This window comes from Mastigoproctus giganteus, chromosome 2, assembly GCF_048544385.1.
Source record: "Mastigoproctus giganteus isolate SK-2022 chromosome 2, ASM4854438v1, whole genome shotgun sequence".
Lineage (NCBI taxonomy): Eukaryota > Metazoa > Arthropoda > Arachnida > Uropygi > Thelyphonidae > Mastigoproctus > Mastigoproctus giganteus.
Window position 1 is genome coordinate 145,055,382 of NC_143576.1, and position 18,608 is coordinate 145,073,989.

At 40.4% G+C, this 18,608-nt stretch overlaps 1 protein-coding gene across 1 annotated transcript in view; it reads left to right on the forward strand.

Annotated features, from left to right (window-relative positions):
- Positions 1-16,537: 16,537 nt before the first annotated feature.
- The window catches only part of LOC150089638 (ectonucleotide pyrophosphatase/phosphodiesterase family member 5-like), a 91,766-nt gene continuing 89,695 nt past the window's right edge, over positions 16,538-18,608 (forward strand). The window contains exon 1 of the mRNA XM_090389570.1: positions 16,538-17,191. Coding sequence (XP_090245696.1) covers positions 16,945-17,191 — 247 coding nt within the window. The 5' untranslated portion in view covers positions 16,538-16,944. The remainder of the gene's footprint in view (positions 17,192-18,608) is intronic.

The following is an 18,608-nucleotide window of genomic DNA, read 5'->3' on the forward strand; positions in this document are numbered from 1 at the left end:
CCAGTCAGTGGAAGAAGGTCATTAATATACAAGAGGAAAAGAGTGGGTGAAAGAACTGAACCTTGGGGGGACACCGGCATTAGTGGAGGAAGTTAGAAGACAGAGAGCCATCTACCGTCACCCTCAGTGAGCAATCAGAGAGAAAACTGGATAACCAATTACTAAAAACAGTTGGCAAACCATAAGATGGAAGCTTTGTTTAGAAGACCTTTATGCCAAACATGATCAAAAGCCTTTGAGATGTCAATAGCAACTACTTGTGTTTCACCGAACCTTTCCATTGAATTAGTCTATAAATGGATAACATAAGCCAGAATATCACCAGTGGATCGACACTGACGGAATCCATACTGGCGATCGTTGATCAGACGGAAGGTTTCTAGGTAGTTTAAGAGTTGGCGGTTAATTGATTTCTCCATTACTTTAGAAAGAGTAGAAGTAATTGCAATGGGACGATAATTGGATGGGAGGGATTTGTCACCCTTTTTAGGAACTGGCTGGATACGAGCAAATTTCCAAGCAGAAGGAAAAGCATCTTTGGAATAAGAAAGTGAAAAAAGGCGGCAAAGAATAGGAGTAAGTTCAGGAGCACAGGTTTTGAGAACAAGTGGACAAATACCATCAGGACCTGGAGCTTTCTTAGTATCAAGATTCATCAAAATCCTTCTGATATCCTTTTGACGGAAGACCACAGGAGGCATTAAATGGAGCGTGTTGGGAATGGTGGGAGGTGTTTTTCCAAGATCATTAATACATGAGCTGGAATCAAAATAGGATACTAGTAGGTCAGCTTTATCCTTGGCTGAAGTGACAACAGAACCATCTTGTTTGGTAGAGGTGGGAGCAGAGATGGGCAAAAGTTGCGGCTAATAGCTTTGGCAAGAGACCAGAATGCTCGACTACCATTAGGGCAAGAAGCAAGTTTTCTACTCTTAGCCTGTTCAAACTCTAGTTTAGACTGATTAATAACTGTTTTACAATTGTTGCAAGCTTTGGTGTAGGCAGAAAATGAAACTGAAGAATTGGAAACAAGCCAATTACGATAAGCAACGTTCTTCTCTTGAACAGCCTTAGCACATTTATTGGAAAACCAAGGTTTAGATAAAAATAAGAAATAATACAAAAAATGGATAACTATAATAATAATACAAATCAATCGAAGTAACTATTTATTGTGAGCAAACAAGAAAATATAACAACAAAGGGGTTAGAAATACACAAATCTCTGACATCCCAGCTTTGCCTAAATGCAAATCGCCTGTAATATATGATATTCCATTGTATATGCTGTATATTGACTGTAAATAGTATTGTTACTATTATATCCCTCCTCTGTAAGGCTTAGTCTGTTCTGGAGTAATAAAATAAAAATAATAATAAATTGTTCTCTTTTAGAACTCTTTGAAAAAGCCATCCTTCCTGCTTTAACCCAACAGTGTTTTGCGCACAGGGCATCCCACCTCCATACCGCGGTAGCGAGACGATCCACTACTACTAATTTGTTGGCGACTTCTCTTCAAAATGCAGTACGCATTAAATGAAAAAGCCCAAATTGACATCCTATTCCTCAATATAAAGGCAGATTTCGATAATGTGTCGTTACCTGCGCTTGAAAATATATTGAAAGTTTATTTCTGCATTGAGGGCAAACTACACTGGTGTGCAAAACTTAAGGACGAACACTATTTCTAAAGGTTACAACCACAAAATCTTTAGTTAAGGTACTCATGAGAGTAGATTCAGTCTCAGCAGCGATTCTCGACGTCAGCTAATCTGGCGAGAGATTTGCACACGGTATCACCCCGCAAACATCACTGAAAGGAATCGATATGGCGGTCGAGGTGTTCTGGTCTGGAGAGGCGTTATCTTGGATGGACGTACACAAATCCAGATACTGGAAAGCGGTGCTTTAACCGGTGCACGCTACTGTACTGAGGTAATCCTTCCCCATGTGCGTCTGTTCCGAGGTGCCATTGACCCCGAGTTCGTGTTTATGGATGATAACGCCACACCCCATCGCACCGCAGCTGTTGATATGCTTTTGGAAAGTGAGGGCATTGTTCGTATGGATTGGCCTGCCCGTTTCCGTCAATCTAAATCCTATCGAACAAATATGGGACGCTCTGGGGAGACGCCTAGCGGCACGTCCATACTCACAAGAAAATGTTCACCAGCTGAAGATGGCGCTGACAGAGGAATGGACGATGTTACTGCAAGAACTTATCAACAAAGTATGGACAGACGGTGTAAAGCCTGCATCGACATCAGGTGTGGCCATATCTTCTATTGAGGACCACATCTTCCCTTTGTTCCATCTTTGGCAGTGATGTATCTGTATCATGGCAGCCAGTGCTATGTTGCCATTTTTGAATAAAGTCCCTCTGTACCGTTTTGTGTGCCTATTACACTGGAGTGCAAAATTTAAGGACCAGTCAGGTTTTCACCTATAGCTTCTCATAGGAGTGGCCTGGATATGGGAAAAGCATACTAAAGGAACCTCGTGAGGTACAGAAATGGTGAAGGAAACAATACCGACACAACAACGGAAACAAAACGGTGCAGAGGGACTTTATTGAAAAATGGCAACATAGCACTGACTGATATAGATGCATCACTGCCAAAGATGGAACAAAGGGAAGAGGTGGTCCTCAGTAGGAGATATGGCCACCCCTAATGTCGATGCAGGCTTTACACCGCCTGTCTATACTTAGAACAATGTTGTTGATAAGTTCTTGCGGTAACATCGTCCATTCCTCTGTCAGTGCCATCTTCAGCTGGTGAACATTTTCTTGTGGGTATGGACGTGCCGCTAGGCGTCTCCCTAGAGTGTCCCATATGTGTTTGATAGGATTTAGATCGGTCGAGGGCATGGGCAGGCCAATCCATACGAACAATGTCCTCGCTTTTCAAAAGCATATCAACAGCTGCAGTGCGATGGTGTGTGGCGTTATCATCCATAAACACGAACTCGGGGTCAATGGCACCTCGGAACAGACGCACAAGGGGAAGGATTATCTCAGTACAGTAGCGTGCACCGGTTACAACACCGCCTTCCAGTATCTGGATTTGTGTACGTCCATCCAAGATAACACCTCTCCAGACCAGAACACTTCGACCGCCATATCGATCCCTTTCAGTGATGTTTGCGGGGTGATACCGTGTGCGGATCTCTCGCCAGATTAGCTGACGTCGAGAATCGCTGCTGAGACTGAATCTTCAGCTTCAGTGTAATACTGCTAGTTAGCATTAGTAGAGGCATATGATGCAAGAAAGCAAGCTTATTCAGCATCAGCCAAAAAAAAAAAAAAAAAACACACACCACTCCCATTTCATCCCTCCGTTCGTTCAAAATACCTGTCCAGTTGAGCTTTAAATTTGTTTAGGCTATCAACTTCAACAACAAGTGATGGAAGTCGGTTCCACCAACCAACCACCCGCTGGCCAAAGGCAAATTTCTGCACATCTATCCGACATCCGTCCTTCCTCAATTTGAATTTATGCCCTCTGAGGTGATTATTCTGAGCAAGATGAAGAATCCCATTGGCATTGAGCATGCTCAAACCATTCAAATCCTTATACACTTCTATCAGATCACCTCGCCGGTGCCTAGTCTCCAGACTCTGTAATTTGCAAAACTTAAGCCTTTCTTCGTAAGAGCAACCCTTTGTTCCATTCACTAATCTTGTTGCCCTTCTCTATACCCGTTCCAGCAGCTCTACATCCTTCTTGAAATGAGGCCTCCAGACCTGTATACAGTACTCAAGATGTGGCCTAACCATTGCCTTATACAAGGGAATAATCACCTCCTTATCCCTGCTAGAAAAATTCCTGTATATCATTGACAAGACACCATGAGCTACTTTTGCAGCTCGTCTGCACTGCTCAGAGAACTTCATATCTGCCTGCACAATTACCCCCAGGTCCTTTTCATTCTCCACCACTGTCAGTGTAGTACCGCAGAGTTGATACGTTGCTCTGGGGGTTACTGTTTCCCATATGTAGTACTTTACATTTGTCAATGTTAAACTTCATTTGCCACCTCTCAGCCCATCTGTTCAACCTTTCCAGATCCTGTTGCAGCAGCATAGCGTCAGTAGTGTCCTTAACAACCCTGCCAAAATAGTTAACAGTAGTCTTTGCTGTTAGATTTCCATGTGCAATGGCAAGCCATAGTAATTAAAAAAATATCATGCATTTTTTGGGACAAAAACTTTAACTGTCAAAATTTTCTAATCAATTATGGGAGTAACTTGGGTGTTACAAAAGACAAATTGCCACATGAGGTCTAGAAGTACTGACTTCGCCCATACACACACACATACATAAAACAACAGAGACAAAACAAGTACAAAATGAAAAAATGTACATGCTGCCCAGAATGCATGCACATCCAAATAGTAAATATAAACACTCATAAGAGGTAAAAGTAATACAGAAAGTTTTAGCAAGTCACCACAGCGACATCAGGGAAGCATTAGCCACTAATTTCCTGGGTGTTCACATTTTGTGGCCCTGCTTATTATATTATCTGTGAGCCATCCATGGATGCCCCAGTGTGAATGAAAAAGACATTACAATGAAAATCTTTAAATATGATTGGTACCCTCTAAATGGCAAACAATTCAAACTAAAAAGTAGATTGTAAATTTTAATTGATCGGAACCAATTGACACGCTCAAGCATGATAAATAGCCACATGCAGAACTCAAAAAAATAATTTAAAAAACAAATTGAAAGTAAAAGTAACTATAATAAAGATGGTGGGGAGGAATTGTAGCCAAAGAACAAAGAAAAAAATATTCGATGGACTGTATACTATTAAATCAATTTCAATTAAAGATGGTGCACAACTAATGATTAATTAGTTCAACTTGTGTGGTTCTTCGAACTGTGACCATATGTCAACAAGCTGGGTATATTCTTACTGTTTGTATGTGAAAAGTCAGGTGAAAGCCCTCTTATGTTAGGTGTAGAATGATCAGTTGAGATACCAACTGATCATTCTACAGGAGAAATGGAGGCCTGCCTGTTGCAGTGTATTGTTTATTGTGGAAAATACACTGGTGGATTGCATAGTCACTGTTCTGCCACACAAAAGGGTCCTGTGTGAATACTGTCATTGCAGAGTAAACTTCACAGCATAGTTGGATTAGTCTCAGTCAAGAGTGTCATGGTTTCACCGACCAGAAAGTTGAGTTTTGTCTCCATTGAACAGGACACAAACTGACTGAACAACACATGCAATTACAAAGACAGTATATACTGACATGTCGTTGCTTTGTCACTTAGGGGTTCACATCTACTCTCATGAGTACCTTAAGTAAAGATTTTGTGGTTGTCACCTCTAGAAATAGTGTTCGTCCTTAAGTTTTGCACACCAGTGTATCTTGCAACCTCCCCTGTCTTTCCACCTACCTCTCAAAATGAAAAAAAAAAAAAAAATGAAATCAAATGTTTAGTTTGATTTAGTGCGTAGCGTCGATTGTTGTGTTCGTCAATTTTTTATAGTAACTATTTTTTATTTATTTATTTATTATTATTATTATTATTATTTTTTTTTTTTTTTTTGTTTAGAAATCGCGAAAATGATGGGCAAACGCAAGAGTTGTGCTTTCATTTAAACAAAAACTTGTAATTATTCAAAAGTTTGAAAACGGTGCATCCATTAAATCTCTAAAGAATCATTATAATGTTGGTTACCAAACCATACACGACATTTAAAAAATAAAGGGAAGCTATTCAATTTAAAATCGGCATCGTAAAAAATAAAGGGGAGCATCGTATTGGACATGCGAGTAATATGTATTAAGATTTTTTGTTTTTTTTTTCCGTGGTTAACCGCGGGTAACTGAATCAGCGGATACGGGGGCACAACACTTTTTACTATTATAAAACAAATTAACGTCAGGAATAAATTAACGCGTAACACAGCCCGTTCCACTAGCATCCCAGCGTTCTTGCCACATCGTGGCAACTTTCTTCATAAAATCTGTCTTGGTAACTTTAGTTTGATTTTCGAATTCGTTTAATAAATTCATATATGAATAACTTAATCGCTTTCTTAAAGAATACCAAAAAGATCTATAAATAATATACAAGTCTAAAGGAATATGCCCTACAATAACTTTGAATGCATTCGTAGAAACAGTTTTACAGACTCTACTAATCGCTAACAGCATTAATCTTTGAACAGAGGTTAATTTATTCCTAAATTTTGTATTATCCATCCTCTTATACCAAACAATAAATCCATATGAGAAAAATACCTCCTTATAATATAACTGTAACATTCTCCCTTTCTGTCCCCAACCTGTTCGAATAATACGTATTACAACGGCCGTGAAATTCTTAATCTTTTCACTTATAAAAACCAGATGTGGCATAAACAGTAATCTGTTATCTAAAATGATTCCTAAATGCTTAACCTGTGATACCTTGGTATCTGTTTACCGTGTAGTAAAACTTTTGGGTCTACCAGGATCCAGTTTCCTTTTAAATACCATAATTACTGTCTTTGAAAAGCTATCGGTATGTATGTATATGTCTTGGGCGGCACCTGGAACGTTAGTTCATCTCCGCCTAAAAGCTATCGGTAGGCCTCAAAAGTGAAACTTTGGTGTATACGTACCAGGGTGCATAGTTCTTGCCAGCAAAACATGCCCCATATTAATCAACCACAGCCACCTGCTTGGATAGTGGGCACCATAGACGATCGTTCTGTGGACTCGTCTTGTTTACGTCACACACGAAGGCGTCCGTCGGCGTGTTGCACCAGGTATTTGGACTCATCCGACCAGACCACTCGTTCCAGTCCTCCAGTATCCAACGAGCATGTTGACACCACAACATTTGCCGTCGACGATGATTAGTGGTGAGGAGAGGGTGTCTCTTGGGTCATCTGCTGCGGAACTCCATAGGTCTGAGTGTGCTGTGCATCGTCATTTGGGACATTGTGCTTGCATTCTCTATATTGTATTGAGATGTCAACTGTGGCACAGTGACTTACCGTTCATCCCGGACAACGCGCTGCACTCTTCACTCACCACGATCCACCTTACGTAACCCTTTACAGTTCTGTCGGCGAGAGGTGTCTTGACCAGTCCGACACCATTCTTTGTAAACCTCGACCACAATGGGCCGTGAGCAACCTATTAGACGTGCCGCTTCCGATATGCAGCACCCGACGCACGAGCTCCCATAACCATGCCCTTTTTAAACTCGGTGATATCTTTACTACGTCCCATAACTGCTACTTTATAATTTTGACTTGCGCGACCAGATGCAAATTACCACTATTCTAACGTACGAAGCTTCGGCTTTTTATGCTGCGAGCTATGCAGCATAGTCCATTATGAATGGGGTGGCCCTAATTCAGTGATCACTGAGTGTATATGAACTAGAATTGTGAAATAGTACTGTAAACTATAACAGCAGAAGTAATTTATAAATAAGGTACTGCAATAGGCAGTTAATTTTTAAAATCAAACCAAGAAAGGTCGTTGGTGATAATGAATGAAGAACAATTTGTTGTTCTTCCATGTTGCACCGCACCTCCTAGTGGAGAAAGGGGTATTAGAAGCTGGGAAATGGAAGAAGTACTCCGTCAATTGGTCCTCCACCATCGTTCAAAATTCAAAAATGTTTTTTTCCTCTTACCTATATTTTTGAAATTAGGTCAATATGCTCCTCAGGTTCTTCTTCTTCTGAGCTAAATAAAATCTTCAGCAGCATCTTTAAATGGGTTTCTTACACAGTTGTATCTGAGAAGGATAGCATTCCTATTAAAGAAATATTTTCGAGAAGGATGTAGACCATGTGGTCAGAACTCGATCAGAATCTACAATTTGTCACGAATCAGTGGTGCACTACACCACTGATTCGTGACAGTATTTTATTTATGAAATTATTTAAATACTTCTATGAAAGTAAAAACAAGGAGAGTGGACAGAAGATAACCGTTTAAATTTGGAGGATTTAATTTGAGAAATAATATATTCATAATATGTCGATGAACATTCCTTATATTGAGGTGGATAGAATGCGGTCTGCCTGAGCGAGGCAATTTAATCTAGCTTGAAACGAATTAATAGAACGTCCAGTAATGTTTGCCCTCTGGTTGCTGTGAACCACGCTTAACCACATAATTATTCATTGTTTCATTTTAGTGATTATTAAGAATGCTATTTTATGTATTTATCGTGTATTCGTATTATTTATAAAGTAGGCATGCATTGTCCAGTGCAAATAATTCCAAAGGTATTTTAAATTTTCAGTACTATCGAATCACTTAAAAACAGTTGCCAAATCATAACTTACCTTTATTAGATTGTTCTACTGTATAAGAAGATTCTAATTGAAAAATATACAAACGAAAAACAGACACAGTAACAAGAAAGTCGTGGTGCCATTTAAGTTGGAAAATGTAAACATTTGTCAACTGAGTGAGATCACGAACTAAAAGAATGTGAAGAAGTCTAAAGAAATTCTCAAATAGTGAAGTAACGCATACGAAAATATTGAAAGAAAAGACATGATTGTTACTCATAGGATGAGCTAAGAAAAGAAACGGACGAGAGACTATAAAAAAATAACTTGGCGATATACCAGATTGGGGTTAACGTACTTATTGTAAAGAGCAAGTCTTGTCAAAATGGCATCTGTCACCTTAAAGGAGACAGCGATATTCTTCAAATATTGTAATAAGCTTTTTTTTTTAACCCTTTATAATCTTTTAACGCTTGGAGACGCAAAGCCACGCGTTTCCAGTTAAGTCTGCCATAGGCTAAACTTTAGAGGGTTTTTTGCAGCTGTGTTGATTCCTTTCCAATTCAGTTTTCTTCATCAGGTAACGTATAATCAATATACGAACTGTAAGTTCTTTAACCGAGATATAATTTTTTGTGAACTATAACAGTTACTTGTATAACATACCATGCAATAGGACAACATGGATTTTCGTGTAACAGAATCGTACTATGTCTGTTGTGCACTACACAGAATTTCGCACTGCACGACTGGGAACGTACAGTATCTGATGAAACCGATGAAAAGCGCACAGCACCAGCACAGCCCCATGAGGGCTGTGCTGTGCGCTTTTTATCATTACTACAACTGGCACTATCACGGTGCTCTCGAGCACGTTGCAGCTGCATCTACAATCTATTGAATCTTATTCATCTATATTCAATAGAATGCAGATGGATTCTGTTCTATTAAATTCTATTCTATTGAATTCTATTCTAATTCTATTATATTCTATTAAATTCTGTTCTATTGAATTCTATTCTATTATATTAAATTCTGTTCTATTGAATTCTACTCTATGCTATTGAATGTTGCCCTGTGTCGCGCAATGGTATCTTGTGGTCCTAGTGCAAGACACCATTAATTTGGAATCTTCTATTTGAAATCTTAATTAAATTTGGAATTAATTGGGATTCCATATATTTTACTATTATTAGTTCAAATTATTACAAGGTCCTATTTTTAATTTCATTATACTCCGCTTTAAGATACTATCGAAAGATAAAAGGAAACTGGACTTAGTTTTCAAGTTGAAAATAGAAGCATATTTTTGTATGCATATAAATAAGTAAATAAATTAATTAATTAATATATAGCCGACCGGGCTAGCCGGGTGGGTAAAGTGCCTGCCTGCTAGCACAAAGGTCGCGGGTTCGAATCCAGCCTCGGGCTTGGATCAGAGTAGTGCAAAAGCCTTGGGAGGTGCATTATGGCCACAGAAGACGATGCGCTAACAAAGAAAAAAAAAAGAAAATAATTAATATAGCAGATACGAATTTGCTACCCCTCCTCCCCCAGTATGAGTTTGCACCTCCCATTATGAATTTCTGGTTGCGCCTCTGTTTGGTTTAACAAGGCATTATTCTTTGGTTAAATCAAAAAGGTTACGTTAAACTTACACTCGAACCAAACTACTTTCAGAATTACAGTATGAGCTGAAAGTGAATTAAAAGAAATTCTTTTCAATAACTACATTACTTTCAGCAGTACGAGTGTTACCCACCAAAAAGACCTTTCGCTTTTCTGGAAAATAGTAAATTACTTTCGTTTTTCTAGCTTTACTATGATGGGCTGTGCAAATCAGAAGATACTTCTGATTCGCACGGCCCTCATAAGAGGTGGAAATGGGGGTGGGATGCATTGGATGCGCCGCACCAGGGCCCCGATATAGCGGTCCCAATCAAGGGAGCAATCAAAGTCTCAACATAAATAAACGAAACCCCTTAAACCCTTTTACATTAGGGCCCCAAGTACTTTCACATGGCCCTGCCTTTTACAATCGACGATTCTAGTTCATGGATCGCCTTAAAAATGATTTCTCCAAAGGACCAGAATGGAGCCTTTATACTATTCACAGAAAAAAGAGCTCTGGAATCCTCATACCTTATATCGTACATTTATTTAACTTTTCTCTTGCTACAGAAATTATCCCTCTGCCCATGTCTAAATTCATCATACTTCTCCATAAGAATGGTGCCTAGAACTCATTTTGAATTATCATCTTGCTAAATTCATTCGAAAATATATTTGCACATATCTTGCACAAATGAGCATTTAGTTTATAACTGTAGAGTTTCTATTTATACTTAAAGCCTTATATTTCTTGCTTTTCTCGCTGCAAATTCCTTATTTATTTTTATTTATGAATGTTTCTTTTGTAAAATATTAAGATCTTTACTATACATCACATTCCATGGTATGCGTAGAACAGGTATAAGAATTTGGCGCCTAAATCTATCTATTTCTTAAATGGTCGATCAAAAGCTTCATAAAGGACTAAGGGGAGATCTTTTGGGAAAGCTATCTTTTTATTTTAACAACAGGAATCTTCTCTGCATCCTTTACTTTTTAAATTTATATGTTAATGATCGATACTTTTAATAATTCTGACATTCACATTTTAGCACACACGGATTTTTAATTTTATAGGTTTTTAGGCAGCCTTAGTTACTGTTCCTCATTTGATTAACAATTTCATCTCAGAAACATGCAGGTGTCTTTTTTTTTTTTTTTTTTTTTGCTTCCAACGGCAACGTCCCTGAATAACTGATTTTTTTTTTTTATATATATATAATTATTAGCCATATGGTGCAAGGAAGCCTGAGGCTTATGCTGAACCAGCCAAAAAAATTTTTTTTTTTCAATTACCCTGTGCGTGTGTGAGAGAGAGAGAGAGAATCAGAAGTAGAAGGGAATCACCAAGAAAGAGAAGAGTGATGATATCCAAGGATCCTAGGTGTGCCAAGCCTGTACTCACGAGATGTTATAATGAGGCCGTGCCCTTGGGGTTAAAAATTTCCCTAGTGGAGATTGAACCCAGGACCTTACACATGCGAAGCAAACGCTCTGCCACTGAGCTACATCCCCATTAATTAGGAGACTGTTATGGCTATTATGTTGGTTGTTGTTACCTTTTGCCGTATCAGCAACTTAGGCCATATTGCGTGTATGTCTAATATCTGTAAATTGCGTGTGTTCTTTCGATTTGCTGTTTGCTGGACGAAAATCCGAGTTTCTGAGAAGAAAATCCATGCTACCCTCGCCTGAGACCTACTAACTCAGCCACGTTGCAAAAAAAGCGCCTCGTGTCATTGCATTAACAAGATTCGAACTGAGATCTTTTCACCCAGTGGGGAGTGAGCTGGATGATTTTGTAATAACTGAGAGGAAAGTGGAGGAGAAATTCTTGAAGATAAACAAAAAAAGGCACCCGGGATGGATGGGATCTATCCAATTATATTAAAGGAGGCAGCAAAGGAAGTAAGCAAACCCTTAGCCATAATTATCGGAGGTTCTTTGGTCTAGGGGAGGTACCCATGTACTGGAGATGTGCAAATGTGACCCCAATCCACAAAGGAGGATCAAAGGGCAACTCAAGTAATTATAGACCTGTTAGTTTAACTTCTGTTCCAGGAAAATTAATGGAGGCACTAGTTAAAGAAGCACTGCAGGATCATTTAGACAAGACTTCAGTTATAGCTCGGACACAGCATGGTTTTGTTAAGGGAAAGTCTTGCCTGACCAATTTGATTGGATACTATGATGCAGTCACAAAGGAACTGGATGCAGGGAATAACTTTGATATCATATATTTGGATCTTAGAAAGGCTTTTGATACTGTTGCACATGGAAGACTGCTGCACAAATTGGAGCAGTGTGGCATTGGAGGCAAATTTCTGCTATGGATAAAGGGATGATTGAGTGGGAGAAGACAGAGAGTGGTAATCAATGGACACTGCTCATCGTGGACTAATGTTATTAGTGGAGTCCCTCAGGGTTCAGTATTGGGTCCATTGTTGTTTTCTGTATTTATAAATGATATTTATGATGGTATATCAAGCTTAATGCTCAAGTTTGCAGACGATACGAAGGTTGGAGGCCTTTGTAGCCGAGTGGGCAGGAGCGGGAGTGCAGTAGCACACGCTCTTTGAGTAGACCGGGGTTCAAGCCCCTGACTGCTGAATACGGTCGATCTGCCAACCCGCACTGGACCAACGTGGCAGATTATGGTCCATTTCCCTCAGCATGAATTGTTGAGAAGGCTTCCATCCTGCAGTGGGTTGATAATGGGTGCACTTTACTTTTTTTTTTTTACGAAGGTTGGCAGGGTTGTTAAGGACGCTAATGGCAGTACGCTGCTGCAACAGGATCTAGAAAAGTTGAGTAGATGGGCTGAGAGGTGGCAAATGAAGTTTAACATTGACAAATGTAAAATACTACATATAGGAAGCAGCAACCCCAGAGTGACGTATCAACTCTGTGGTACTACACTGACAAAGTGCAAAGTGTGTTAAGTGTCTAACGGTACCAGGGGTTTACCCCATCTCCGCGTTGCTTTCATTGTGAGTGTACCAGTTCACTCGGAAGGCCAGAGATTTAAAAGTGTGTGGATCATGTGAGTATGTTATGTTATGTACCGTTGTTCCTCTGGCCATTTAGTTGCTGGACCCCAGATGAGGCCCAACGTTGCCCGCACTTCGCCCCGTGGAGGCAGACTAGGTAACCACTAGTTTCAATTTTCACTCTCACCTAGTTTCCTGAGATTTCAGTGGCTAGAACCTAAAAAAAAAAAAAAAAAAATTGTATGGGGATATTGTGCTAGAATTGGAAAATCCAAAATGGTGGGCGAACAGCGTAATTTAGATACGGTTATTTTTGGTGTGCGGGGCATTCGCTTGTATACAGATAGAGTTGAGTAGGGAGAATGAAGATTGGGGGGATAAAGACAGAAGAATGAGGTCAATAGGGAAGACGACCCCAGATGGAATCAGTGGGACATGCCCATGCCCAACCAGAGGGAAGAGTGGGGTCAGCGAGGAGGGGAGGAGACAGAAAAGCCGTCACCTCCAATCCGCCGGGATGAGGGAGAAGAAAGGGACGAACAAGAGAGCCGGCTCAGATCGCCAGCATGGCGTGTATGCAGCAAAGCTGTGGCTTCGTCAGGTCCGCGACAGTATCCCGTCCAATAGTTGGTCAGTGTTGGGATAGGATCTCGTCCACTGCTGGTCCAATAATCAGGATGTCAGTGTCAGATGGTGTCACTAATGGGACCTAGATCTCATCCAGTAAAGTCCTAGTCATTGTTGTCAGAGTTCCAGTGTCGAGTCTAGGGAAGTTGTGGTAGTGTTCGTAGTCTGCTGAACAGTTCGCGCGCAAATTGCGAGAGGGCTCTGTAGTACTACTCCTCCCCCAGTACAAAGTGTTCCCGATCCTTCGGGTTTAAAAATATTTTTATTATAAAGTGACATCTTATATCCTCAAAGAGGGGACATTCATGCATCAGATGTGTCCATGTTTGATTTTCACCGCAGTGGCATAGTGGTGATTCTTTTATTCCGAAGGTCGAAAGTTTGGCATTAAAGGAACCGTGCCCCGTTAGAAGGAAGGTGGTGTAGAGCCCCGGTACTACACTGACAGTGGCAGAGAACGAAAAGGACCTGGGGGTAATTGTGCAGGCAGATATGAAATTTTCTGAGCAGTGCACACGGTCTGCAAGAGTAGCTCATGGTGTCTTGTCAATAATATACAGGAATTCTAGCAGGGAAAAGGAGGTGATTATCCCCTTATATAAGGCAATGGGTAGTTTCGTAGCCGAGTGGTCAGGAGCGGGAGTGCAGTAGCACACGCTCTTTGAGTAGATCGAGGTTCAACCCCCTGACTGCTGAACACGGTCGATCTGCCAACCCTCACTGGACCAGCGTGGCAGATTATGGTCCATTTCCCTCAGCATGAATTGTTGAGGAGGCTGCCATCCTGCAGTGGGTTGATAATGGCTGCACTTTACCTTTACCTTTCCTTATAAGGCAATGGTCAGGCCACACATTGAGTACTGTATACAAGTCTGGAGGCCTCATTTTAAGAAGGATGTAGAGCTCTTTTAACGAGTACAGAGAAGGGTAACAAGATTAGTGAATGGAACAAAGGGGTGCTCTTATGAAGAAAGGCTTAAATTTTGCAAATTACAGTGTCTGGAGACTAGGCACCTGCGAGGTGATCTGATTGAGGTGTATAAAGCCATGAATGGCTTGAGCGTGCTCAGTGCTGATGGAATTCTTCCTTTTGCTCAGAATAATCATTTGAGAGGGCATAAATTCAAATTGAGGAAAGACAGATGTAGGACAGTGTGCGGAAGTTTGCCTTTAGCCAGCGGGTGGTTGGTTGGTGGAACAGACTTCCATCCTTTGTTGTGGAAGTTGATAGCCTAAATAAATTTAAGACTGAGCTGGACAGTTACTTGGAACGAACGGAGGGGTGAAATGGGAGCGTGTTTTTTTTTTTTTTTTTTGTATTTTGGCTGATGCTGCATAAGCTTGCTTTCTTGCATCATATGCTTCTACTAATGCTAATGGTAATTATACCAGCTGTGCTACCCATGAGGGCTAATATGTTGGACTGAGATCCTTTTATAGATTTCATTGCATTTATCCGTATTTCCTTGTCGTTTTAAACTTGTTTGAATACATTTTTAATGTTTCACCTTGATATTATTGTAGATCATTGTTTGTTTGCTGCTTTTTAATTTTACGATGTTCCTTCTTTTCACTTTTTTTTTTAAACGATATAGCAAGTATAATATTCTTGAAGTGTCGTACTGTCTTTGCACTTGTGGCTGGGAATGTCCCGTTTCTTGAAAATCAAATGAGCTTCACAGTGTGATGCTTCCTCCTCCCAAATTTATAGCTGGGACTGTGGTAGGTCGTTTTTTTCCAAGCCGAAACTAGACGATCTCATTTTACAAGCCGAAACTAGACGATCAGCCCTGAACATCATGTAGTGTAACTCATCGGTTCATAAAACGTTTTCCACCGTTATAGAATTCACAAACGAATACACCATTACAAATACAATTTTATACTCATTGAGGTACGAAACTTGTGATGCAGCTGTTCCACGATAAATCCGTGCACGAATTTATTCAAATTCAAATTTAAAGTTCTTCCGAGCTTGTTGCTCATGTCCGTCTAGCATTCTAACTATAGAAGTTCACTGGCCGATTTTCACGTTGGCTGGAAAGCACAGAATAAAAAATCATATTCCCTCCTCATCCCCCAAAAAACTGGGGTTTTTTTCTTCCAGCAAAATAGGCAAATTGATCAGAGAACACACGCAATTAACAGACATAATACATATATGGTATATGTAAGAGATTACGGGTGGCCCTAATATAACAGGTTGAGTCTCAATCGTCGAAGAGAACGTTGGAACTTCCTCCAGTCATCGACCAATGGAACCCATACCTCGCCAAAGAGGCAGACGGCGATGCATCGCCCAACTAAGCTGCCATAGAGGACCGCACGAACTTATTGGCAACTCTGTTGACATATGAAATTCCGATGTCAGGTTTTCTAAGGTTGTCTTCGGGGATGATATAACGGACTCCTAACGTGGTTTAATCGGCATTTCACTCTCGGTCTGTCTTCCATTTTTTCTCATTAACCACTGACAACTACTGAAGGATTAAACCTTCAGTGGTTCTTCAGGGTGTGTGCTATTTCAACAAACGCAAGTTGTTGAAATAGCACACCCCCGGTTCACATCGTTCATCGCCTACGGGTGGTGAACGATGAAAAGAATGTCAAGTTATTTGTGAGGAGTGTCCGCATACTTTTGAGACGATAAGGTAGATCACGAATGTGATGAATCTGTCTACTTGATCAAATGACACGGATGTTTTGATTTGAAACTAAAATTACAGTCGATTACGCAGAGCAGTGATTTCATGCTCAAACGAATATAAACAGACGTCATCCAGAGCGCTGTTTAACTATTAACTCAGTTGTCGGTTGATCAATGTCATCCGGCGAATTGCATTATGTGTTGTTCTGAGGGCAACAGGATACGAGAACGAATTACAGAGAATTCGAATAAGGAGGGGCAAAAGATAATTTAGCGGGGAAAGGGGTGGTGGTGGTGTTGTGCTGCAGAAACAGTAGGCGAGCCACACCCACGCTTTGCGGCATGTGTTACTATAAATGTGATTCCCGCCTGCTCTGTTTTTTCCCTCATCCACCACGAAAGCGGCAATTTATTTTTAGTTGGTTCGGAGAGTTTCGTTTTATTCTCGCTGCTGCTTTCACGCCAATGAACGGACTCCTAACTGGAATTCGTGGCTGCGAAAGGCTGATTCAGTAATTGTTCCGAATTCCACGTACGACCTCTTCATAAACGCTTCCTCCTGTAGGCAAGCTCAGGTCTCTAATCCGAAACGCGGTGGGTGACCTTCACCTACCTCTCCTTCGCACCGCTGGAAAGAACGATGAGAAAACTAACTGCGGCTCTAGTTCCACGTGCCTGTCAGATGTAGATAGCGCGACCTGCCAGTGCTTTACTGCTTGTGTTGTCTGCCAGAGGCGACGCGTTCATTTGAAAAGTGTTGTGTGGACAGTTGACGTCCGTCCGATCTTCATTACGTATGCGATAATGGCGTGCGTGTTCCCCTGTCTTCTCCTATCTCTGTATCTGGCGTCTTCTCTGCAAACTGGCGATGCTAGAAAGACTCGTAGGAAGGTTATTATGCTCTCCTTTGATGGCTTTCGATGGGATTACATCGGCAAATACGACACTCCGAATTTTGACTTTATTGCAGCAAACGGAGTTCACGCTAGCGTTGGACTGAGAACGGCTTTTGTCACCAAAACATTTCCAGATCACTACACCATCGCCACAGGTAAGGATTTTAGGAGCTTTGAGTTTAAATCCTCTGGAATTACAGGTATCAATATTATGTTTCGTTACTTGACGTTTTAGTGTTGAACTGTCTTTTCTTCTCCAAAGAGTCTTACATCTGCTTGCTGTGAATTTCAGTTCACTTGTTTGTCCAAATTTACAGTTGATAGAAGAATACTGTACTCTCGCAACGACAGCGAACCGATGTCAGATGCTTCGTAAGAGAGAATCGATGGCAAACATCAGTAAACACTGCCGGTGCGTGATAGTGGCTTGCATCCCTTTCACTGGGATTCTCAGAGGACCGGAGAGTATTAGGTTTTCGGTTGTATCAATATTGACAATCCGCTTGAAGTAGCCGAGAATTGAAACATCTGCTGTTGAAGGAGGGATAAACCTATTCAATTAAAATGCAAGGTAGCATTTAAATTCGTACTCGTTCCATTGCCTTTTGCGATGTGGGAAACCAACGGAGGCGTCTTTTGCGATGTGCTTGTGCAAAGACACCTGTTTGATAAGTGCAGCTGTTAACTTTATTGTTTTGCACTTTCATAAGTTCTGTTAAAAGTTGTTTCCTTAATGTATAATTTATATTTTATGTTCTGTTCTTTTCTTTCTCTCTGAGAAGAGAGTTGGAAAAGGGGGAGGCGTGCTTAGCGATTCTCGTGTGCTTTAAGAATCGGCCTTTTTCATTTAGTTCTCAGATATGCGGATCAAGATTGGGTGGCTGTTGCGATAAATTAGACGCCAACATAACACATGCAGTATATTGAACTCTGTTAATGGTCAAAGTGCAACACAGATGATAATTTGAAGTGCATAGTATAAATATTAAATAAATAAATAAATTTCTCTCTTTACTGGTGCATCCGCCGCGTTCACGGGAGTTTACAACTTCATCCTAACTGTATTTTCTTTTCTTGCAATTGATATTCCAGCGCAACTATTAACAATGGACACTGATTTTTTTTTTTTTTTTTTTTTTTGTGGCTGTGTACAGGCTACATCCCTCAATGTGGGTTATGGTGCCTGCGTATATCATCCCTGGATGACAGTTGGCCCGTAGTCAGAGTAGAACAGAATTTTGCTAAGGAGAATCTTGTTTTAACAAATGATTATTTTCGAGTAGTCTTATTCTGGAAAAATGTCCTTTGTGTTTTGGATTTGGTTCAAACCGAGAAAAAAAAAAAAAATTAACTACGAAGATTTCAGTGAAGTAGACTCTTCTTTCTTTAGGGACAGTTTGTTCTTCGTTTTTTTTTTTTTTTTTTATCTAAGTAGTGCTGCTGCTCTGTTTTTCGTTGCAGAATTACAAAGAACAGACTGCGTGCATTGTCTCTAATAAATTGTCAGTTTACAGAGAGATTTTATAATCTAAATCTTGAAATCGAATTCATATTCGCGTTACTTTATTAATA